The following is a 24,813-nucleotide window of genomic DNA, read 5'->3' as shown; positions in this document are numbered from 1 at the left end:
GTATCTTTGCCAAGAAAATCCCAAACTGGGGTCATGAAAACCCAGACACAATCCAAAAGTACTGCAAAATAAGAAATGTATAGAGATATGCATTTTCACCTAAGTATGGCTTTGACTGTATTCCATAAAATTTGGTATTTTTATAGTCTTATTGTTTCATTTTTTTAAATGAAATTTTTATTGTTTCTATGATTTGTTCTTTCACCCACTCATTCTTTAAGATTAGAATAGTTTGTCCCTAAATAATTTTTAATCTACATTTCCCATGGCCTTTTATTGAATGTAATTTGTATTGCATAAACAGCTGAAAAAGATGCATTTAATATTTCTGTGTTTCTATATTTGGTTGTGAGGTTTTTATGCCTTAATACATGGTGAATTTTTGTGTAGGTTCCATGTACCACTGAGAAAAAAAGATATATTTCTTTTTATTCCCATTTAATTTTCTCCAGATTTCTATCATATCTAACTTTTCTAAAATTCTATTCATCTCCTTATTTTCTTTCTTGTTTATTTTTTGGTTAGATTTATCTAATTCTGAGATGGGGGAAGGTAAGGTCCCCACTACTACATTTTTTTTATCCTTTAAGAATGTGGATGCTGTACCATTTGGTACATATATATTTAGTGCTAATTTTACTTTATTATATATGGCACCTTTTAGCAAAATATCATTGCCTTGTTTATCTCTTTTAATTAAATCAATTTTTTAAATTTTGCTTTGTCTGAGATCATGGTGGCTACCTTTGCTTTTTTTTTTTTACTTTAGCTGAAGCATAACAGATTCTGTTTCAGCCCTTTGTCTTTACCCTGTGTGTGCCTCTCTGCTTCAAGTGTGTTTCTTCTAAACAATATATTGTAGGATTCTTATTTTTAATCTACTCTGCCATCTGCTTTAATTTTATGGGTGAGTTCACCCCATTTGGGGGCAGCTAGGTGTTGTGGTACATTGAGTGTCAGGGTTGGAGTCAATAAGACTCATATTCCTGAGTTAAAATGTGGCTTCAGATACTTACTATCTGTGTGACTCTGGGAAGTAATTTAACCCTGTTTACCTTAATTTCCTCTTTTGTAATATGAGCTAGAGAAGGAAATGGCAAACTGCTAGAGAATCTTTGCCAAGAAAACCCAAAATGAGGTCATGAGGAGTTAGACATGACTGAAAAATGACTGCACAACAAAAACTCATCCATTCACACTCATAATTATGATTACTATGTTTCCCTCTTCATTTCCCCCTGTTTATCCTTCTGTATCTCCTTTCATTTTATCCCTCCTTAAAAATAATTTGTGAGAAGATTCTGGGAAGATGGTGGAGAAGGTAAGAAAATTTTTAAGCTCTCAAGATTTTCCTCTACAAGAGAAATAACATACGCCTCAGGAGGAACACAGAATGGTGAAAATAAATAAGAGTAGGGGCAGAACAGGGGTCCTCTTGGGACAGGGAAGATCTGAAGAGAAATCCTAGGATGAATTTGCTTCCCTGTTAAGAATAAACACCTCCAGGGTAAGGAACAAGCCCTGATCTTAGCTGCATTGAGAGGTTGCCTCAGCCCCTGCCACAGCAACTTTTACCTCCAGAATAGTGAGGGTAGTTAGATGTCTGAGCTGGGGACCTTTGCTGACAAGGAATGCCAGACCCAGCCATGCTGTTGAGACACTGTGGAGGTGAGAAGGAACTAGCACATGCCCAGTAAATGCAGAAACACTGGGGCAGGTCACTGCTGGCTGTGGGCACTTGAAGGAAGCTGAAGGTCTTGGTTTGAGTTCAAGGTCAGAGGGGAGAACTGAAGAGGATCTGAGGCCAGAGGCACCATCCCACATACCCTAGGACTAGAGGTGATTATAAAAACTGAACTATTACAAAAAATTCACAGGTAAAGGAGAAAGAATCCAACTATGGAGAGCTACTATGGGAATAGAGAAGACTGGGTTCATCTTCAGAGGAGGATATTGAAGCAACAAGTAAAGTCAAATGGACACCAGCCCAAAAAGAATTCACTAAAGAACTTAAAAAATACTTTAAAAATAAAATGAGAGATATTGAGGAAAAAGCTAAAAAAGGAAAATCAGAATAATCCAAGAAAAATAAGAAGATTATGAAAAGAAAGTCAACCAATAAGAAAAGGAGATCCAGAGCCTTCAGGAAGAAAATCACTCCTTGAAAATCAGAATTGGGCAAGGGGAAGACAGTGAAGTTATAAGAGATAAAGAAATTTTAAAAAAAAACTAAGAAAATATAAAGAATGAAAAAAATAGAATATAATGTGAAACATCTCATATAAAAAAAACAGATCAAGAAGAGAAAACATAAGAATAATCAAACTACCTAAAAGCTATCATCAAAAAATTTAAAAAAAGAATCTTGATACAATAATATAAAAAATAATTAAGGAAAATTGTCCTGAAGCATTAGAACAAGAGGAGAAAGTGGAAATAGAAAAAACCCACTGATCACCACCTGAAAGAGATCTTATGAGGAAAACTCACAAGGATATTATAGTCAAATTCCAACACTCTCAGATCAAGAATGAAATATTATGAGCAACAAGAAATCAACAATTTACATATGGTGGTAACAGAATTACAATCACTCAAGACATAGCATTGGTGATAGGTTTTGGAACACTATATATTGAAGAACAAAAAAGCTAGGCTTTTGGCCAAAAATACTACACCCAGCAAAGCTAAGCATAATTCTTAATGAAAAAAAGTATATTTAATGAATTGTCAGACTTTGAGGACTTCGTTAAAATACAACAAAAAAACCTCCAAACTTAATAGGAGATTTGACATTCAAGAAAAGCCAAGAGAAATATGAGGTACATATCAATGACCGATTACAAGTGACTCAATAAGGATAGACTGTTTACTTTTTATGTATATAAAATGGAAAACCTATTTCTAAGATTCTTATTAGTAATTAGGTAGCTTGTAAGAAAGATTGGGGCAAACCTGAGTATGATATGATTTCAAAAATTAAAACCATTCAAGAACAGCTAAAAGAGTAATTATCTTATAGAATTAGGTGTGAGAGGAAGAACCAATTTAGAGGAATTAGATAGGTGAGGGGACTGTTAGTTCTGTTAGTTAGTACTTTCATCAGGAATGTGTTCAAGAGGGAAAAATGCAGATACAACTAGAAGAGTATAAAAGTCTTCTAAATTTAGAAAGTAATAAAACCCTAAGAGTATACATAGGGGTTAGATCAACAGGAATGGGAAGATAAGGGAGGGATTCTTGGGAGGATAAGGGAGGGATCTTTAGAGGGAAGGGTGAGGGAATAGGTCAAAGGAGTGTACAAAAGGGTGTTTAGATTTATGGGAAGGGGAGGATAAGGGAGGGATTGCTGGGGGAGGCAGGTTAAGTAGTAGGAGGGCAAGGAAGCAGGTAGAAGTAAAGTAGTAGAGTTAGAAGAGATAGGGAAAAATAGATAAACACAAACAAAAATAAAGATTAGGAGTAGAATCTCTTAGGAAAAATCTATGTTTACATATATATATATGTATATATGTATGTGCAGAAATATATGTATAAATATATACATATATGCAAAAAGTGAACAATAGAGAACAAAAGAAAACCTAAAAGGAAGCAAAGAAAAGATGGACGGCTTTCAACATAACAGTATTTAATAGATAGGCTTTCTTGAAATGGAATATATATTCTATATATTCTGAATCCTCTTCTATGTTCTGCTGATTGCATGACATGTTTTTTTTCTTATTTTATATTTAATTTAAATATTTAAGTTTATCATATTTTTTATGTTCTTATTATGTATTTAAGTTTTAGTATTTGTCTAAAACAAAAAAAGAAGGTTTGCTTCTATTAACTCCTTCAATATACCCTCCCTTCTATCAACCCCCTGTTTTTCACCCTCCTTTCCTACTTCCTTGTAGCCAACTGAGTGTATGTTATTCCCTCTTTGAACCAATTCTGATGAGAATAAGGTTCAAGTATTGTCTGCCATCCCCCACCTCATCTTTCCCTCTGCTATATAAACTCTTTCATAGTTCTTTTTTGTGAAATAATTTACATTATTCTACTTTTCCCTTCCTCCTTCTCCTAGGACATCCTTCTTCCCATTATAGTCAATGCCCACCCATGCTTTCTGTCTACGTGTACTACGTCTAACTTCCCTTATAAAGATAAAGTTCTTTGGAGTTACAGTATCATCTTCCCATGTCAGAATGTAAACAATTTAACCTTATTGAATCCCTTATAGTTTCTCTTTCCTGTTTACCTCTTTATGTTTCTCTTGGGCATTGTATTTGAATATGAAATTTTCATTTTAGCTCAGGTGTTTTCATTAAGAATGCTTGAAAGTTCTCTATTTCATTAAATATACATTTTCCCCTGAAAGGTGATACTGTTTTGCTGGGTAGATGATTCTTGGTTGTAATCCTAACTCTTTTGCCTTCCAGAGTATCATATTTCAAGCCCTCTGATTGTTTAAGGTAGAAGTGCTGAATCTTGTATTATACTGACTGTGGCTCCACAATATTGGAATTTTTTTTTCTGGCTGCTTGCAATATTTTGTTCTTGACCTGGGATCTCTGGAATTTGGCTGTACTATTCCTGGGAGTTTTCATTTTGGGATTTCTTCCAGAAGGTGATTGGTTGATTCTTTCAATTTTTATTTTACACTCTCGTTCTAGGATAACAGGGCAGTTTTCCTTGATAATGTCTTGAAATATGATATCTAGACTCTTTTTTGATTATGGCTTTCAGGTAGTACAGTCATTCTGAAATTATTTGTCCTTGATCTATTTTTCCAAGTTAGTTGTTTTTTTACAATGAGATATTTCACATTTTCTTCTATTTTTCCATTCTTTTTATTTTCCTTCATTTTGTTTCTTGATTTCTCATCAAGTGATTAGCTTATACTTAACCAATTCTAATTTTTAAGAAGTTTTCTTCAGTGAATTTTTGGACATCTTTTTTCCATTTGGCATATTATGCTTTTTAGGAAGTTCTCTTCAGTGGATTTTTGTGCCTCTTTTACCATTTGGCCTATTTTCTTTCCTGAAGATGTTATTTTCTATTACATCATTCTCATTTATTTTCCCATTTTCCCTCTACCTGTCTTATTTGATTTTTAAAATCCTTTTTGAAATCTTCAAGTTTTTTTTTTTTTGGCAGGAGGGCAGAGATCAATTCACATTGTTTTTCTTTAGGATTTACATGTAGCTGCTTTGATTTCATTGTCTTCTTCTGAGTTTGTATTTTGCTCTCCTCTTTCACCATATTAACTTTCTATGATCAGGTTCTTCATTTTTGTTTGCTCATTTTCCAGTCTGTTTCTTGACTTTTAGCTCTATGTTAAAATTGGCTGTGCTCCCAAAATGGAGGGGGCACTGTCCCAAGCTCCTGTTTTCAGAGCTAGTTCTGGGAGTCTTTTATTTTCTGTTCTTTCATGGTGGTATTATCTAAGGAGAGCTGTGGCCACTGCTCTCCTGGACTATGATCTGGTTTGTGAGTGGCCACCAACATGCTATTCTGCCCTGGGCCTTTGATGAGCTTGAACTATCCTGGAACTATGCTAACTCCTGCTAGCACTCCTCCTTGCCCAGGGACTATGACACATCACTAAATATGGACGCAACAGAGTCTTGCACCCAGTGCCAGCAAAGTGACCTCTTTCATCTTCTTCTGACCAGTTGTCCAACTTCCTTACCCTCTCTGGCCTAAGAGTTCCAGAAATCATTATCACCAATTCAGTTGATCCTAAAGTGAGCTGCTGGCTTGCCAGGGTGTGGCCTGTGCTAGGCTGTGCTACACTATCATCATTGTGAGACACACCTTTCTTCCTGACCTTGTAATTTGTCTTGGGTTGGAAAATTGTTTACACCATCTGTTTTTTTTTGGTTCTGTCACTCTAGAATTCACTTTGAAATATTATTTTAAAGTTGTTTGTAGGGAATTTGGGAGATCTCAGATTAGTCTCTGCCTTTACTCTTTCATTTTGGCTGTGCTGCTCCTCCCTCTGTGCAAAACTTTGGAGCCAAGTTGTGCTCTAGATCTAGGTAAACCCAATAATGAAGCAATGAAGAAAAGTGAATATATTAAGTCCTTATTTACCTAAATTCCTTCATTAATTTTGCTCAATAGAATTTATTGAGTGAAATAATATTGGTTAATATTTGAACTTTGTTCCACATCTATATTTCAGAAACACTATGAAAAAAAAACCTAGAAAGTATAGCTATAATTTAAGACAACTTGTTAGGAAATAACATTACATTATGTATTCAGGGCAATGACATCATATTTAGTAGCCCAATAACAAAATATGTCCTGGGATAAAATGAATTCCCAATTTAAACTCCTTATAATTTCCAGAAATTGAATATTGAGGGTAGAATGATAAAATTTCCTCTCAAATTATATTATGTCTACCTTATGTGGAACCAATATAATTCTTTTTTATCCTTTTTAGAAACACATCGGAATCACTCTGGAGTCTAGATGTCTGAGACATTCTAAAAAACATGTGAAATTGTGCCCCCACAGCTACTAAACTGTTCATATCCTTTGACCCAATGATATCACTAGTGGCTCTATGCTCAAGGAGATAAATGAAATAGGAAAAGGACCCATATGTATAAAAATGTTTATATCAACTCTGTTGGTGGTGAAAAAGAATTAGAAACTGGGGAGGAGATGTTCATCAACTGGGGAATGGTTGAACAAGTTATGGTACATGCATGTGATGGAATACTATTGTGTTGTAAGAAATGATAAAGGGGATGGCTTTATGAAAAATAGGAATGATATCAATGAAATGATACAGAGTGAAATGAGCACAACTATGAAACTTTTTCTTACAGTAACAGTAATCTTGTAAAGACTATTTCAAAAAATTTAGAAACTCTGCTCAACATAATGATGAATCACAATTCCATCTTCTTTAGAAATAATGTGAGTGACAAAGCTCAGTCTCCTAAATGATTTTTATTTTAAAGTCAAATTTTCTGGCCTATTCATAGCAAATGAGAGTTCTTTTACAGTTAATTTAAAAATTAAACAGGCCTAAGACTCCCCCCTCCCAGAAAATAAGAACATTAATGACATATTAATTAAGCTATTGGTGTCAGCTTTATACTTTTATACAATTTTAGTTAAGATTTTATTTTAAAAGAAAATAGAAAAAAAATACAGTTCAGTATTCACCTGACACTGGAATAATTAATTTTATTTGGACTGACCATTCTGAAATACCAATATCATCTATGAATAAACTGGAATTGCACTCACCTTTAAAAAACTCCTAAAACAGTACAATAGTTCTCATCTGGTACTATTTTGAACCTACTGAAGCAGTATTTGTTACACAGGAAAGCAAAAAATAATTACGGTTGTGTAAACATTTCTTAATAACTTATCAGTATTTTCAAAAATTAAATACGGGAAAAGCCTCTTGAGAACAAAGGAATTTTGTTTGGATACTTCCCAGAAAATTAAGCATTTTTCAATGGTAATATTTTCTACCAGGTAGACTTGTCTGACAGCTATTGAAAAAAATAGGTGCATTTACAAGTATAAATCAATGTGATCACAAAGAAAGTTTTATAATAACCCTTCATTACTGAACTAGCAGCAACTGAGTGCCAGTATTCTGCCACTGTAGGATAAATGTCTTGTTTCATCATAGACCTCCTAGGAGTGACACATTCCAAGTGAGAGGTTATACATGAGCTTGATATTTCTCTCACAATTTGGCAGGCAATGTGATATAATAAAAAGAGAACTAGGCATGGTATGTGGAGATGTTAGTCTGACTACAATATTTATTCCATGTATTCAACTCTTTGAGTCTTAGTTTGAGCACATATGAAATGCAATGCTTATAGGGTTGTGATGAATATACTTTGTAAACCTTAAAGTTCAATGGAAGTCAAAACAATAAAATTAAAGAATTTCAATACTAGATATTGCTGCTAAAGTCCTACTAAGTTCTCACATAGTGGTATGGAGGGGGCACTAGATTCCTGAAGGTTATTCAATCAATTAATCACTCAATCATTATTCATTTATTAAGTGCCTACCACATGCTAGGAATTATACTAAGTGTTGATGCACATACAATGAATTAAACAATATATCTAGTTAATGAATTTAAATTGTATTATGTGACATAAGTGTATATAGCATAAATATAAAGTGAATGAATAAGAATGTTTATAAAGTAGTTAAATACCAGATATTTTGAGAAAGAGAAAGTCAGAAGGTACAGGGATTGAGAAAGGCTTTTTGAAGAAGATGGTAACAGAAGAATTCTCACTTTCCATCTGGAGCTCTGCTTGGTTTGAATTCCTTGGACATGATGCCCCACCCAGGATAAGCTGCTTACCTAAAATCTCCTCATGCTGTTAACTGATACTCAGCATCTTCCCAACTCCCTCAGCATTTTCTCCTCTCTGATTGGAGGGCTGGAGGGTGGAGCATTAAACTCCTTCCACAGCTTTCATTTGAAAAAGTTTGGGACCTAGACTTTCCAGATTATGATACACTTTCCATCTGCAGCTCTGCTTGGTTTGAAACCCATGAACCATAATGCTTGGGAGCCAGGTGCCCCTGGGTGGTCCCTCTTCTACCTTTCCAGATCCTTTTGTGTGTTGCTATCCCCCATTAGATTCTAAGCCTTACAATCTTTTATTTTTATTTTTTAGCTCTTTGAGGACAAGGCCTGTCTTTCTTTTTCTAATCTGTTTATGCAGCACTTAGCACAATGTCTGGCACATAATGGTATTTAATAAATGCTTATTAAATTGAAGTATTATTTTATTGAATAGAGTTACTCTATCAGTTGGAGATAAGAAAAGTGGTACATTTCATGCCTGGAGGATGGCTAATGGAAAAGCATAAAAGGCAAGGGAAAAGGAATAAGTATTCATCATGTACTTACTATGTTCTAGGCACTATGCTAGGTGCTTTGCAAATATTATCTCATTTGAGGCAAGAGATCAAGTGTCTTATGGGAGGAATGTAAAGAAGGCCACTTTTCCTATCACAAAGTGCTAGAGAGGGAATAATATCTGATGAGACTGAACAGAGCCATGGGACCCAGATTGTGAAAAGCTTTAAAAATAAAACAGAGGAATTTATATTTGGCCCTAGAGGAAATGGTAAATAATCAGTAAACATTCTTTAAGCAACTGCTATGTGCCAGGGCTAAGCACCAAATAGGAACCAGGAAGCCACTAGGGTTGATGGAGTAGGAGAGTCATATCCTTAGACCTGTGTTTAAGAGTAATCACCTTGGCAGCTTTGTGGAAGATAGAACAGAGTAGACAGAGACTGGAGACAGGTAAACCAATTAGGACATTGTTTTATTGACCTAGGCAGGAGGTGATGAAATTCCTAACTGAAGTCCATCTTATCAGTAGAGTGAAGGGCATGGATATGAGATATCTATATGAAATTAAAAATAGAAATATTTGGCAACTGATGGGTTATATAGGTTAAGGGATACTGAGAAATCCAGGATAAGGCTTAAGTTATAAACCTGGAAAACTAGACGTATCTTCAAAAATGAGAAGTTTGAAAGAAGGTAAGGTTTCAGAGGGAAAATAATGAGTTCTGTTGTGAACATGTTGAATGTATGAAGTCTCTTGAAGAGACATCTTGGCTGACATGTTATAGATGATAAGTCAGGAAATGACACTGAGAAAGAGTGATGAGATGAGAAGCAGTCATAAATTATGTAATTAACATGCATTTATTAAGCACTAATTTTGTGGCAAGTGAAGCACTAGAAGTATAGAGAAAGGCAAAAAAAACCAGTTCATATACTCAAGGAGATCACACTCTAATCAGGGAGACAGCATGTAAATAACTAGTTACATACAAGAGATAAAGAGTAGATGGAAGGTAATTTCAGAGGGGAAGGCACTAGCAGCTCTGGGATTGGGGAAGATCTATAGAAAGTGGAATTAGAGATGAGTCTTGATGAAATCAGGAACCTAAAAAGTGAAGGTGGGATCATAGGGGACAGCCAATGCAAAGGCACAGGAGTGGGGAATGGAGAGCTGTGTATAAAGAATACAAATAGGCCAGTGTACCTGGATAAGTAGAGTGTATTGGGGGTGTGGGGTAAAATGGTTATGAAGACTAGAAACGTAGCAAGCATCCAGGTTAGGAAGATGTTCTCTTCAAAAGTCAAGTGAAGGTCTTTATATTTGATTGTGCAAGTAACAGGGAGCTGCAGGAATTTGTTGAGAAATAGGGTAAGTGAGTTGGGGTGTGGTGGGAATAGAGACATAGGGAAACCTATACTTTAGGAAAAACACTCATATCTGATGGATTATGTCTCTATCACTTAAGACAAGCCCAGATAACTTGAAAGAATCTCATCACTTAGATGGCTGGCCACTAGATGATGCATTGTGGGGGCTACACAAGCATATAAGTATGTGTAATAAATAGTGGAAATCTTACAATCTACATGGGTGGGAAAATACCTACATCAATAAAATAAAGGATTTTTTTTTCATTTATGATGATCCGATTAAAATAATTAGATCATTTCATGATGTATAATCATTAATTATTCTTCTATATTTCAAGTATCTGACTTCAGAAGAGCAGGCTACAGCACTGATTTATCTAGTCTTGAAGAGAATTTAGGAGCATTGTTATTAAAAACAAAATTTTTACTGATTTTTATTTATTTATTTTTGATTACTAATTTTTACTGATTGGCATTAGTACTTTTCTAGGACAGAGGTGTCAAGCATATGGTGTACAACATTTCCAAGAATGACTGAACTAGATTAAAGTGTAATTAGAAAATATTTAACAAAATAAATAAAAATATAATAAAACATGGATAATGTTAATATTTGGTTTTCTAAGTCAACATGCAGCCTGTAAGGATCCTTATGCACATTTTAGTGGCCCCTGTCTCTGAGTTTGACACTACTGTTCTATGAGACAAAAAGGCTAGTTTATCATCACTGGACCTGTACTAGAAGTTTTTCTAGCATGATAAAACTCAACAAAGCTTGCACTCCATTGCTATAATCTTCAGGAGGTCAGCATCATTCTACACTGTGATGAAGCTTTAGAATAGGAATTTATATTAAACAAATAACATTATGCAATGTCATTTGAAATAAACCTCAAGTAAACAATATAAATCATTATAATGAAAATCCATTAAATTGGTTCTTATATATTATAATTACATATTACATATTATAATTATTATGGTATATTCAGATTATATCATTGGTGAAACCATCCTGTTTCTTTACCCTCTGAACACAACTATGAACAAATAATGGCTGGTACAATATATCATAATATTTATGAGGTGATTGTTCTATTCCCAGCACTGATATAACATAGAAGTTAAATTTAGTAATCAAAAGCATTTTTAAGTGCTTTCTACATAAAAGGTACCGTGCAAGACAATGGTTATATATTTAAAAATGATAGTCCCTGCCCTCAAGGAGATTACATTCAACTGGAGGAAGTATGATAATACACAGATAAGTATAATACAAAGTCAGGAATGACAGTGACAGAGGAGAGTTCTAGACCAAGTGTTGTAGGAAAATTCCAAGAGGGAGGGAACACTTTGAGCCAAGGAAAAATAAGGGAGGAAGTGACACCTCTACTGAACTTTCAAGGACGATAGAAAATGTGAAATACAGAGCAGAGGAGCCAATGCAATTCAAGCAGAGTAGATGGCCTCTCGCTAGAATATGTATTCTTTGAGGGAAGGGAAAATATTTTTGCCTTTCTTTGCGTACCCAACACTTATCATAAAGTATATCATAACTGCTTGTTGACTATTGACTGACTGACTGACTTGCATGAATGAAAAGTGTGGGGATAATTTTCCTCAAACATAGAGTATTTAAGAAAGAAAAAGGTGAAGGAAAGTGAGAAGAGATTGAAGCCAGATTGTAGAGGGCTTTAAAAACAATTTTATCATAAAGCCAATAGGCAGACTCTGAAATTTCTGAACAGGAGAGTGACATTGTCAGACATATGCACTAGGAAACTTTTTTTATGTTCCTGTTACTTATATCATTCTAGAAAATATATTTCTGCACATTTAATTATCTATTTTTCTTTTTGAAGATGAATGTTCTGGACCAGACCTAGCTCAGACCAGTCTAGGGATTCAGCTTCAGGTCTACAACAAAATAAAATGCTTATGAACTACAAAATTCAAGTTTAAATTATTAACAATAATATTAAAAGGATAAAATTGGTTAAAAATAGACACTGCTCCCAGAATTGGTCAGGCAAAAAAGCTGGGTCAGTAACATATCTCATAAAATAATGGAAACTTTGCCAAACCTAAGAAGAATCAATTTCCTATGGTTTGGGCTCTTTTGGTTTTTGATAACAAAGAAGTCTTGTCTTCTGACCAATCAAATTCTGAGAACAGCTTCCTTGCTGTCTTATAGAGAAACAATGCAGCTTTCATAAGACAAAACACAATTCCTAACAGAACTAGGTGCTTTATAATCTCTTAAACTATCTTCCTTCTCCTTACAGCAAACTCTTCACAATAGTCTTGATTTAGAATATACTGCTATAGGCTTAAATTTGCTCTAACTCAAAAATGATGATGATGATGATGATGATGATGATGATGATGATAGGCAGTACAGCATAGTTGACAGATGATGTGTTTTGGATGCAGGAAGAACTAGGTTTAAGTCTTGCCTCTGACATATACTAACTGTGTAATTCTGAGCAAGTCACTTAATCTCTCAATGCCCTAGGCAATTCACTACAACTATAAATTCCAAATGAGTTGGGCATAAATGGAGAGAGTTCCTCACAGGAAGAACATACACTGTACTAATGAATTTACAGGTCCAGTCCTACCTGCTCCCCTACCCCCAAACAGAGGAAAATAGAAAACAAACATTTACATGCTGCTTTAGGCAAAGCATTTTTTGTTTTCTGAACATCATATATAAAGGAGTTTTACTACTAAGAAAATCTTGTTTTAATGCGGTCTTATAAGTGATGTGGCCTTAAGGTTCATGTCAGAATGAGGTTTTAGTGTATTCTCATTTTCCAAACAAAATAGAAAAACAGTTTAAGAGATTCCCAATAAATTGCTTGCATTACAAATGAATACCCAAATCAAGGTTAAAAGGAAGTCTTTACCACTGGGCTAAAGTCTTTTACAATTCAGGGGCTTCTCATTTCATGTACATAATGCACCTTTACAAGTGAGAAAAGTTTTAGCATATAGAGATCTATCCCACTATTAAAATGATAAACAAAAATCCTACCTGGTCACAAGGAGAACAGCATTTATTTGCCATTTTCATCTGCAGAAAGAAGTAAAGAGTCAGTTTAACAAGAATGTTAATGCTATAATTTTTCAAGCTGTCTATTTGGCAGCTGAAATTAATTAGCAATGCAAAATGCCCTTGGACAAAGTTTTTGTGTGTGGTATTTCTTTGTAAACCACAGAACTATTCAACAAGTTGTCGTAAATTTATTCAAACAATTCTGATAATGAGAACAGCTATAAAAATGTAATTAAGAGACTCAAGAAAGTCAAAGTTCAATTTGAATAAGACTACAGATCAGAAGATTCCTCTGCCACCATTATTATATAGGATAACCACACTGGAACCACCTGACTGCCAGTTTTATGGCAGTCAATCAATGTTGTGAAAAAATAATTTTGCTTCTTTAGTTTCCTCATTTGTAAAATGAGGGGATTGCATGAGATCTTTGGACAGTCTTCTTAGTCCCTTTTAGCTGTACTACTCCATGATTATTGCAAATAATCTAAATCAAGATTCATTAAAAAAAATATAAAGACCTATAAGCATGTAAGATTTATAGACGTATATCAGGGAGGTTGAATTTAGATTCAGAAATCTTGAGTTCAGATTCACTGCTTCCTTTTGCTACTTGTATGAATTTTACCTCTTGGGTCTACCTGAAGGTTACTTATCTATAAAATAGAGGAAAGGAGTACGTGTTGGCTTATGGAGGGTATAGATTTCACAAGTCACATTTATTCAAAACAAAACAGCTGCAAAAACAAAAATAATTTTTAAAAATATGTTTAATATTAATTTTTTATAACATATATTTGTTGAAAAATAAATCCTTTGAGCTTTAAAGATACGTGTTGGACCTATGATTTTACTGATATGGGGAACTCCCAGATGAGGAAACTCATACTATCAATGCAAATCAGCACCTTCTCTGCAAATTACTGTCTCAGAGTTGACTAGAGCACTGAGAGGGTCAGTGGTTTGCTCAAAATCATACATCTAGTATGTGTCAGAGGAATGACTTCAAACCAGATCTTTCTGAATTTGAGGTTATTTATTTGCTACTCCAAAGCTGTCCTTTTGAGCTTTATTATTTCTCATGGATGTTATAAGGAGTGTGATTTGTAAACGGTAAGGAAACAAATGTGTTTGTTACTATTATTATTAATATTGCTTTTTAAAAATCAAGATTATAGGGATTTTATTTCTAAGGAAAAATGGGAGAAAAAAAATCCAATTCTACTGTAGAATCTGCTTTTGAAAGAACAATATGCTGAATGCCAGTTCAAGTTGAAGGTCTCTCCTTGGCGATTGCATTTTGATAAATGTTATCCAGGTGTCACAACCTATTTTGGTTTCTTCATATGCTCTAAAAGGCTTTAGAGTCCAAAATATCATATTCTAGAATGAATGATATAATGGAGGTTACAGTGGCCTATTTAGTTGAGAGAAAGACCAATTTCACATCTATAGATTAGAACATCATATTAACTTCCTGGTTCCAAGAGTATTTCAGCGTATTTTTTTTTAACTTTGGGGAAGATTCAACAAAGAGCAACTAAGATATGAGAGCATAGACTGGGTTGAAAACAGTTGGAGAACTCAGTCTCTTGATGGATATTAAGCTGCTTAGGGTCACCCTTGGGCTGAGTCAGAACTGATCTTTTAATGTGTTTTAAAATATATATATAATCTGTCCCAAATGATGGCCCCCTACAAACTTCCATAATTTTCAATTCCTACCAATATTGTCCCTTTGAGTATTAAACCATTAGTTCTCCAGACTACTTCTTTAGAAGACAAAGGTGTCATCTAAGGACAGGATCATAAAGAGTGTGCATGGGAAAGAATGTTAGATTTGTAGGCAGAAGACCTGGGTTCAAATTCTGGCTCTGCTAAATATTACTTATGTCACATTGGGCAAGTCAATTAACCTCTCTTGGCCTCAGTCTCTGTTCTGTAAAATGGGAGCTTGGACAAGATGGTCTTTAATATCTTTATCAGGTCTACAGCTATGATCCTTGGCAGCTATCAGCACATGTACAGAATGAGACTTTTAGTCAAGAAGACCTGAGTTAAGCTGCCTCAGACACTTACTATCTGTGTGACTCTGGGCAAGTCATATAACTTCTTTAGATCTCAGTTTCTTTAACTGTAAAATGGGGATAACAATAATACCTTTATCACAGGGTTGTTGTGAGGCTCAAATAAGTAAGCACATATAAAGGCTTTGTTAACCTTAGTATAATATTTAAATGCTGCCTATTATTATTATTTTCCTATGATCCTAAGATGTGTCATAATTACAGAGAAAGGAGAGGAAACCATAAGTCTTGATATGTCGGTCAGAGCCAAGAACGAACAATTCCAAACAGGATGTACCTAGTGGAACAGGGTAAGGCTAAGGACTGAGGCTCACAAAAAGAGGTGAAAGACAGTCCCTTCCCTTTAAGAGCTTACAAACTACTAGGGATAACATCATGGAGAACAAATCTCTACAAAGCAAGTTATATATAGGATAAATGAGAAATAATTAAAAAAGGGAAAGCGCTGGAATTGAGGGGTTGGAGAAAGCTTCTTGTAGAAGATGGGATTCTTCTTGAGACTTAAAGGAAGCCAAGGAGGTCAGTAGTGGAGGAGGGACGGCATCACAGTCATGGGGGACATCCAGAGCCACACACACACACATTTGTGTACACACACATATCCACCACTCCAAATTTATGTGTACACAATATGTGTGTACACGTATGCACATGTCTGTGTGTATCTATCTATATGTACATGTTTATGTGTACGTACATTTTAGGTATGTATACAAACACATACACACATACATATATGCATCTACATACACTTATCTCTGCTGTTAGAATGTAAGCTCCTTGAGAAGTCTTTTTTTTTGTATTCTTATAATTCGCACTCAACACAGTGCCTGGCATGCAGTAGATACTTAATAAATGTTTATTGATCAATATATTTCTTTTTAAATATACTACAAATATGTATTATAAACATTGAAGTTCCCTACATCTCTAGGGTCTAGAAGAGTTCACGTATCAAAAACTTTTTCACAAAAAGCAAACCAAGCATTCCTAACTGTAAGGCAGAGTTTTTGTTTGTTTGTTTTGCTTTTAAGATTTGTTTTCTGAGGAAACTTCTACTGTGGATCCTGGAAAGCTTTTCATACAGCCTGTCAGAGTCAGAGTCCAAATTCAAATTCAGGTTTCCTGATTTCAAATCGAGTCCTTTTACTATAGTATCATGTTGCCTCATAATTAATGTCTACAAAATTACACAGTATCTAGGTGGATAGTAAAAATGTCCTTCATGTGAATATTTGGAAATGGGCTTCAGTAGTGTAGTGTACTACAATAAAAGACACTAAATGAGAAATCAGAAGAGTTGGGCTTTAGTCCCAAGTTACTACTGCCCCTTACCTCTGCCCAGTTTCCTTAAATGAGGATAATAATACTTACACTGACTACTTCATAACATTTTGTGGGGATCAAATGAGGCAATTGATGTGAAAGTATAAAGTATAAAAAGATATAAGGCAACTGCAAAGTAATCAATAGCTGAAAAATTGGGATGACTATTTTTCATTCATAAGTTTTATAGGTATTTTAGGAAGGCTCTGAAATACCGTAAGTTGACTAAAGACTAATTAATGACAATATTGCTCCTGGGAATGATTGAACATGACAGTGCAAAAGTAGCAAGGTTGGGAAAATGTATATACATACATTTTGAAGTGTCAAATCGCCAATGTTAGCTGATACTGCTCTTAGCCAGTCAGCACTCTCCTGGGATGTATAAAACTGAATGATGCCCGTACTGACTCCATCCAGGGCTAGCACTTCAAAGGCATTAGATCTGCAGGGAAAGGGAAGAATATAATGCTATGTATCTGTTCCTATGCTATCTGATAGACTTCTGTACCATTCTTTTATAAGGAATTAAAAAAAAAAGAAAAGACATTTGAAATGCAATGAGTGTTTTTTTTTTTACTACAGTTTATACTTAACCTTTCAAAAGATATTATTCAGTATAGGCATATAGTAGAGAGATTGTGCTTACAGACCTGTCATATTTAAATGATTTTGTTAAATATCTGTTGGAATTAAGTTAAAAACTTTCAAATCCCTCACCACCAAGAGTCATTTCTTCTGTAATAAAAACTTATAAAGGGAATTAACAAAGGCAATAACTTTTTGTAGAAATTTTGATGTTATCTCTTTGTAATATCTCCAGTTATAATTCATTCAAAGTCCATTTATTATAACCTTTAAATCTGCTAACAACATGATGATGGTATTTGTCAAAGTCATTCGTACATGTCACTTAAGATATACAGAATCACAAAACCACATACATATATTCAGTCCTTACAGCAGCAATTTGAGACAGTTCCTACATGGCTAGCAAATGAACAAAATCTGGCCAGGCAATTTAGGGACAAAAGAGAAACTCTCTAATTCTGCAGTATTTTATTCATGAAGCCATACTCCTCCCTCTAAAAACTAAACTGCTTTAAAGGCAATAATTTCCACACACTATTTCCAGAGGGGAAAATGCAATCTGAATTTTAGTTAATTTTTTCAAATACAATTTTCTTGTCTTTTGATGGCCTATTGATATGGCAGTTCCTCAGCATAAAACAGGTAGTTAAAATGAAAATAGTAGTTTACCTTAATATAAAATGTGAAATTTTAAATTTTAAGGACTTTCTTCACAACAACCCTTAATATCATCACGATTCTATTTTACAGATGATGAAACTTACACATTGGAAGAAGCTAACCATTATATCATACATTTAAAAATATTTTATTTGTTTTGATCATCCAAGCTCTTCCCTTTTTACCCTCCCACCCCAACTCTCTGGCCCAATTTAGAACGGAAGAAAAACAAAACCCATTACAAACATGTATAGTCAATCATAAGCAAATTTCCACATTGGCCATGTCAAAAAATAATTGTCTTATTTTACTTTTTGAGTCTTTCATCTGTCTATTAGGAGGTAGGTAGTACATTTCATAATTTTTCCTCTGGAATCCTGTTTGGTCATTATGCAGATAAGAATTAAGGAAAATAGATTTCCATCACATTCATATACCATAACTTGTTCATCCATTCTCCAAATTATAGGCACCCTTCTAGATTTCCATTCTTTGACACCTCAAAAATAGCTATAAATATTGCTTAAAAGTAACTCCTCCCTTAATCTACACTCCATCTAATTCACCCTTCCTTCTCCTTTCCTTCCTATTTGCCAATTGATTGAAGTATGTTTCTGTACCCACTTCTCTGAATATACCTATTCTTCCTGCTTTTGAACAGCTGCTTCTACCACCCCCTTCCTTATTTGTAGATGTCTACTTGTGCAGCCTGATGATGTATCATGATTTATCCTAACTTTCTTTTTCCAGATCCCCAAAACACAGTTTATTGCTTTTTTTTCCTTTTCCATTCTTTATTTACAAAATAGAACTACTCCCAGGCCTTCTCTACTTGGACTCCCACTATGAATCCTAATGGGTGAGTTTTCAGAGGAGATATATGTGTGTTTTTCCCACATTTGAAAGTAAGCAATTTATTCTTGTTTCATCCTTTATCATTGTTCATCTGGGGAAACCTTTTTTTTATATTTCTCTTTACTCCTATATTTGAACTTTGTAGCTTCTCTATAGGTCTGGTCTTTTTATCAGGAATGCCTAGAAGTCATCTATTTCTTTAGAGGTTCATTTTTTTTCCCTGTAGATTTATACTCAGTTTTGCTGGGTAAGATATTCTGGGGTATAAGCCCATATAATTTACTTTAAGGAATATCTTATTCTAAATTCTCTGCTCTTTTGTAGTGTTGGCTGCTAAATTGTGCGTGATCCTTACTATGGCTTTTCAGTTCTTGAATTCTTTCCATCTGGCTGCTTGGACCTGGAATCTCCAGATTTTGGTTATAATGGTCCAAAGAACTGAAAAGATGTCAGAATGGTTTTCTACTATTTTCATCTTCAATACTTGACTGAAGTTTTTTTTTTGTCATTTTCTTTTCTTTCTTTTCTTATTTTTTAAAATATTTTTTTTTATTTTTTCTACTTAGTAGTATTTTTTTTTCAAATTACAAGTAAAGACAGTTTTCAAGATTCACTTATATAAGATTTGAATACCTATTTTTTTCTCCTTTCCTTTCCCCTTCCCAAGATGGCAAGCAATCTAATATATGTACAATCATATTAAACATATTTCCACATTGGTAAATTTGTAAAAGAAGAATCAGAACAAAAGGGAAAAACCACAAAAAATTTGAAAAATCAGTTCATATAAGTCTTTACAGGTTTTTCTGAGATTTTCCTGCTCATCATTTCTTATAGAACAATAGTATTCCATTACATTCTTATCCCACAACTTGTTCAGCCATTCCCCAATTGATGGGCATCCCCTCAATTTCCAATTATTTGCTACCACAAAAAGATCTGCTATAAATATTTTTGTACATGTGAGTCCTGGGATAGGAAAATGTCTCATACTGACTTTTTGTTGGCTATGCTGCTACAGAATTCTATTTGACACATTATTTTAAAGTTGTTTGGAGGCAAATGTGGGAGAGTTCTACTACCATGTTCCCTCTACTTCATCATCTTGGCCATGCTTTCTTTAGGCAATTTTATTTTTTAAGTTTTCTTGAAATATGAAGTCAGTTCTTTTGTGGTCAAGACATTCAGATAATATAGTGAGTCTTAATTTGTTTCTTCTTAAGTTGTCCAAATCAGCTGTTTTTGTGATGAGATACCTTATATTTTCTTCTGGTTTTATTTTTTTCCAGTTTTTTGACTTTGATTTAATATTTCTTGCTGGGTCTTTGGCTTCTATTTGGTCCATGCAAATTTTCAGAGAGTTTTGCTTGGGCAAAGTTTGAACTTCTTGTGTCAACAAATTAATTTTCTTTTCAATTCTTTCTTCCATGTTCTCATTGCTTTTAATTTTTTTTTCCTCAAAGGTCTTATTCTATTCATAAAAATGATTTTTATCTCTTTAAAAACACTCTTGCTTCATATCTTCCAGAAATCCTAGTTGAATTGCAACCCAAGCTGTGTTTTTCTCTTAGACAATGATTGTTGATGTTTTGGAGTTATTGTCCTCTGTGTTTGCATCTTGAGCATCCCTTGCCTCCATGATAGCTCATTATAGTGGAGTTATTTTTTTTTCTTTGCTTATTTGTGAAAACTGTAAGCTTTATATTGTTTAATGTTATAGTTATATGATAGGACTCTAATATGCAGTCACTTAAGCTAAGTGGTCTTGCTGCCCATAAAGCATAAAGACATGCAGAATTGCACTTTTCCACTGTCCTCACCTATGTTAACTCTGTTTCAAGCAGTTAATGTTAGCAACTTTTGAACAAATGAAACTTGCTGACTGTAGCATCCTCTAAGCTATTCCTCTTCTTCTGCCACACATAGTAATTTATACCCTCTCCTAATATCTGGCCCTGATGATGAAATTCCTCCTACCTGAGATTCAACAAAGCCTCATATTGATAAATGACCCCAAGAACTTCTTCACCACATCTGGATCTAATTAAGAATGCCTCCTTTCACATCTGGCTCTGAGACACCAAATACCTGTTCTTCACCAAGCCCATTTGTAGGGTATATAACTTCACCACTTGAATCCCCACTTGGAGCATGTTTTCTCCCCAGCACATCTCTCTTTCACTGGGTGAGTTTCTTGCTTCTGTTGAGATAAATCCCTGTCTTTTTATGCTGTCATATAGTGTGTATATGTGTGTGTATACTTTTTTTCCCCCCGCACATTGCACAACATAAGAATAAAGCTCTTGTTGGTGCCAGCTTGCTGAGTCCAATTTCCTTTAAATTCCTATACCCAAACACTTGCTTTAACTTGATCCATGAGGCCAAAAAAAGCACCATTCTTAGAGCCCATTTTCTGAATGTGGACTGGATGTTATAGCTGTACTCTTGGAGGGAAGGTCTGGGTTCATCATGCTGCTGATCCTTGTTTTTTTTTTCTTCTTGGAATACTAAATATGGTATTATTCCAACATCTCAGGGACAGGCTGGGACCTACAAGCTTTCTGTGTTTCCAAAGTGGTCTGATCTAGGGCAAATTCTGATGAATGCTCTTCTGGTCTGAGCTCTGCAAATTCCATATCTTGGTTCAGGTCTGAGTAAAGCATTCACATAGTACTTCAGCAGATTGTACCTTTTATCATTCCCACTTTGTTATTTTTTTTCAATCTCCCCCTGTGTACTGGTTACTTCCTTTATGACTACAAATATGGCCATATATTCCCCCACCCTCGAAAAAACTCCTCAGTTTATTAATCAATCAACTAGCTATTGTCTCATATCTTTTCTCTCTTTTGTGGCTTAAACTCCTTGAGAAGGACATCTACATTGGATTCCTCCACACCTTTTCCTCTCATTCTCTTCTTAATTCTCTAGTTTGGCTACTGACCTCATCTTTCAACCAACACTGATTCTTCCATAGTTAGTAATGATCTCCTAATTGCCAAATCTAATGACCTTTTCTTAATTATCATGCTTCTTGAATTCTCTTCAGCCTTTGACATTGTTGATCACCCTTTTCTCTTTTCTCTAAGTTTTTGTGAAATTATAGAAAGATATAGATAACCACTCCTTATCAGTCTCCTTTGCTGGATCTTCATCTAAGTCTATTCCCACTAACTGTGAGTGTAGCATATGGCTCTGTCCTGGGCCTTTCTTTTCTTCTCCCTCTGTACTATTTCACTTGTTGATCTTATTAGCTCCCATGGATTTAATTGCCATCTTGATGATACGACTCAGATCTATCAGCCTACCCTCAACTTCTTTCTTGATCTCGGGTCTTTTATCTCAAACTACCTTTTAGATATCTTAAACTGAATTTCCTGTTGATCAAAGATGTCAGACTTGGGGATGCAAAATTCTGGAGTACAGTCTGAGCAAGATTAAAAGGTAATTAAGAATGTTTAATAAAATAAATAAAAATCCAATACAACATAAACAATGTTGATTTGCGGTTTTCTAAGTCAACATGTGACCAACTATTTCTTTTTGTGTTTGACACTCTTGCTATAGATGATATTAAACTCAGCATATCCAAAACTGAGCTCGTTATCTTTTTCTCCCAAATCTTCCTAACTTTCCTATTACTGTAGAGTGTGCTACCATTCTTTCAGCCATTTAGGTTCATAAGTTAGGTATCATTTTTAACTCCTCACTTTTTCTCATCTTCTATATCCAATCAGTTATCAAGACTTGCCAATTTTACCCCAAACTATTTCTCAAATATACCTGCTTCTCTTCTCTGACACTGCCACCATTTGGTTCTAAGCCCTCATTACCTCATACCTGGGATACTGTAATATTCAATGTCTGTTTTCCCTGCTACAAGTCTCTTCTTCACTTCAGTTTATCCTTCACTCAGTTGTCAAAGTGATCTTCCTAAAGTGCAGTTCTAACCATGTCATTCTCCTACTCAACAAACTCCATTGCCTCCCTATAATCTCCAGGATTAAATATAAAATGTTCTGTTTGAAATCCAAGGCCTTTAATGGACTTCTTTCTACCTAATTTTCCAATCTTCTTACATCCCACAGTCTCCTCTCCCCCATGCTCTGTGATCAAATGACACTGGGCCCTTTGCTATTTCCTAAAGAAGACTACATCTCCTAACTTTGGGCATTATCACTGGAATGCCCTCATTCCTTGAATGTTTTCTCTTCTTGGCTCTGGCTCTTGGCTTGCTTGGATTCTTTCAATTCCCAGCTAAAATTCCACCTTTTGCAGAAAGCCCTTCCTATTCATCCTGTATATAGCTTGTTAGCTCATAGATGTTTGTATGTTGTCTTCCCCATTAGACTGTGAGCTCCTTTAGATCAAGGATTATCTTTTGCACTTAGCATGGTTCCTGGTACATAGCAGATACTTAATACTGCCTGCTTATTATTATCCTCTCTAAGCTTCCATTTCCTCATCTATAAAAGAGGGATAAAACAGCCCAAAATACTTGCCTGAGTAGCTGTGAGACTTCACAAGCCATAAAGTATTAAATATCTATCTATCTATCTATCTATCTATCTATCTATCTATCTATCTATCTATTTATCTATCATCACTATCATCATGGTTATTACTGACCAGTGCTAATCACAGTGGGCTTTAGAAAATGATACCATTTGAATTGACCTTTAAAGGGTAAAGAAAAATTCAGTTATAGGAAAAGGAGTGGTAGCACTCAATTTAATGTCAGCTAAAAGTCAGCAAAAATTAACTAAGAGTTATCAAATCACAACATAGGCTCATCCTAGGTCAGGGAGAGATCAAATTGGATGGGGGAGAAGGGATAGAAAAGGCTTAAAGGATGAAGTTTTCTTCTTTTTTGGTCTCATTTTGAAGCAGTGGAAAATCAATTGATGAATCAGTCATTTCTTCATTTCCTACTATGTGCTAAGCACTATGTGAGATTCTGAGGTTATAAAGACAAAATGAGCCCTACAAAGAAAAATGGTAAATGATCTCAGATTTGTGACAAGGGAGATAAAGTACATATATAGTTACTGAAAAAAAACCCAGATAAAACAAAATTTAAAAAAAAATGGTCTGGAAGGAAAGGCAATACTAGCTGGATCATCAGGAAAGGGCTAAACCACATGTACTTTTGTTGAGTCTTGAAGTTAAACCGGTATTTGAAGAGAGGAAGGAGTACAGGTCAGGTATGGAGGACTGTGAATGCAACAGTCCAGACAGGAAGTTGATGTTTTGCATTTAAGGAACAGCAAGAAGGGAAGTTTAGCTGGAGAGAAATGCATGGAGAGGAACATCATGTAATAAGACTAGAAAGCTCAGTTCAGGGCTGGTCGTGAAAGTTGTAAATGTTAAACAGAGGGATTTCTATTTGATTCAAACAAGTCACAGGGAATCACTGAATTTTATTGAGTAGGGAGGTGAATGCTTGTACTTGTTTTTATGGAAGGTGGATTGGAGTGGGGAGATGCTTGAGGTGCAATTAGAAAACTATTGCAATAGCTCAGGCTAGTGATGAGGACCTGATTTAGGATGGTGGCCATGTGAATGGAGAGAAGGGGACAGATGTGAAAAATTTTGTGACAGTAGAACTGATTAGATCTGGCAACTGACTGGATGGGAGGGTAAGGATGAGAAATCAAGTTTTACACTGGTACTGGTAGGATGGTAGTGACCTCAAGAGAAATAGGGAAGCCAGTAGAAAGATTTATTTTGGGGGAAAATATGAGGGGAATATGGGGGAAAATCATTTATGGAGTACCTACCATACGATAGATACTGTGCTAAGCACTTTACAAATATTACTTCATGTAATTCTCTATTTAATTCACCTATTATTATCCCCATTATCTGGTAAAACTGAGATAGACAGAAGTTAAATAACTTGCCCAAGATCACACAGGTAGTGAGTTTCTGAGTCTGGATTTGAATTCAGGTGTTTCTGGTTCCATACTCAGCACTTCTTTCATTGCCCTTAGCCATCTCAG

The 24,813-nt window shown here is 34.9% G+C and overlaps 1 protein-coding gene across 1 annotated transcript in view; it reads right to left on the bottom strand.

The window, feature by feature from the left end:
- Nucleotides 1-24,813, bottom strand: part of SNTG2 (syntrophin gamma 2) — a 639,175-nt gene that overhangs the window by 172,802 nt on the left and 441,560 nt on the right. The window contains exons 10-11 of the mRNA XM_020965876.2: nt 17,021-17,150; nt 13,272-13,310 (exon numbers count right to left, since the gene is read on the bottom strand). Of these exons, the coding sequence (XP_020821535.1) occupies nt 13,272-13,310; nt 17,021-17,150 (169 nt within the window). The remainder of the gene's footprint in view (nt 1-13,271; nt 13,311-17,020; nt 17,151-24,813) is intronic.

The sequence above is a fragment of the Phascolarctos cinereus genome, unplaced genomic scaffold (genome assembly GCF_003287225.1).
Source record: "Phascolarctos cinereus isolate Bilbo 61053 unplaced genomic scaffold, phaCin_HiC Scaffold_2;HRSCAF=192, whole genome shotgun sequence".
NCBI classification, from domain to species: Eukaryota; Metazoa; Chordata; class Mammalia; order Diprotodontia; family Phascolarctidae; genus Phascolarctos; species Phascolarctos cinereus.
Note: the sequence above shows the minus strand (reverse complement) of the source record. Positions and strands in the feature narration are given on the sequence as shown.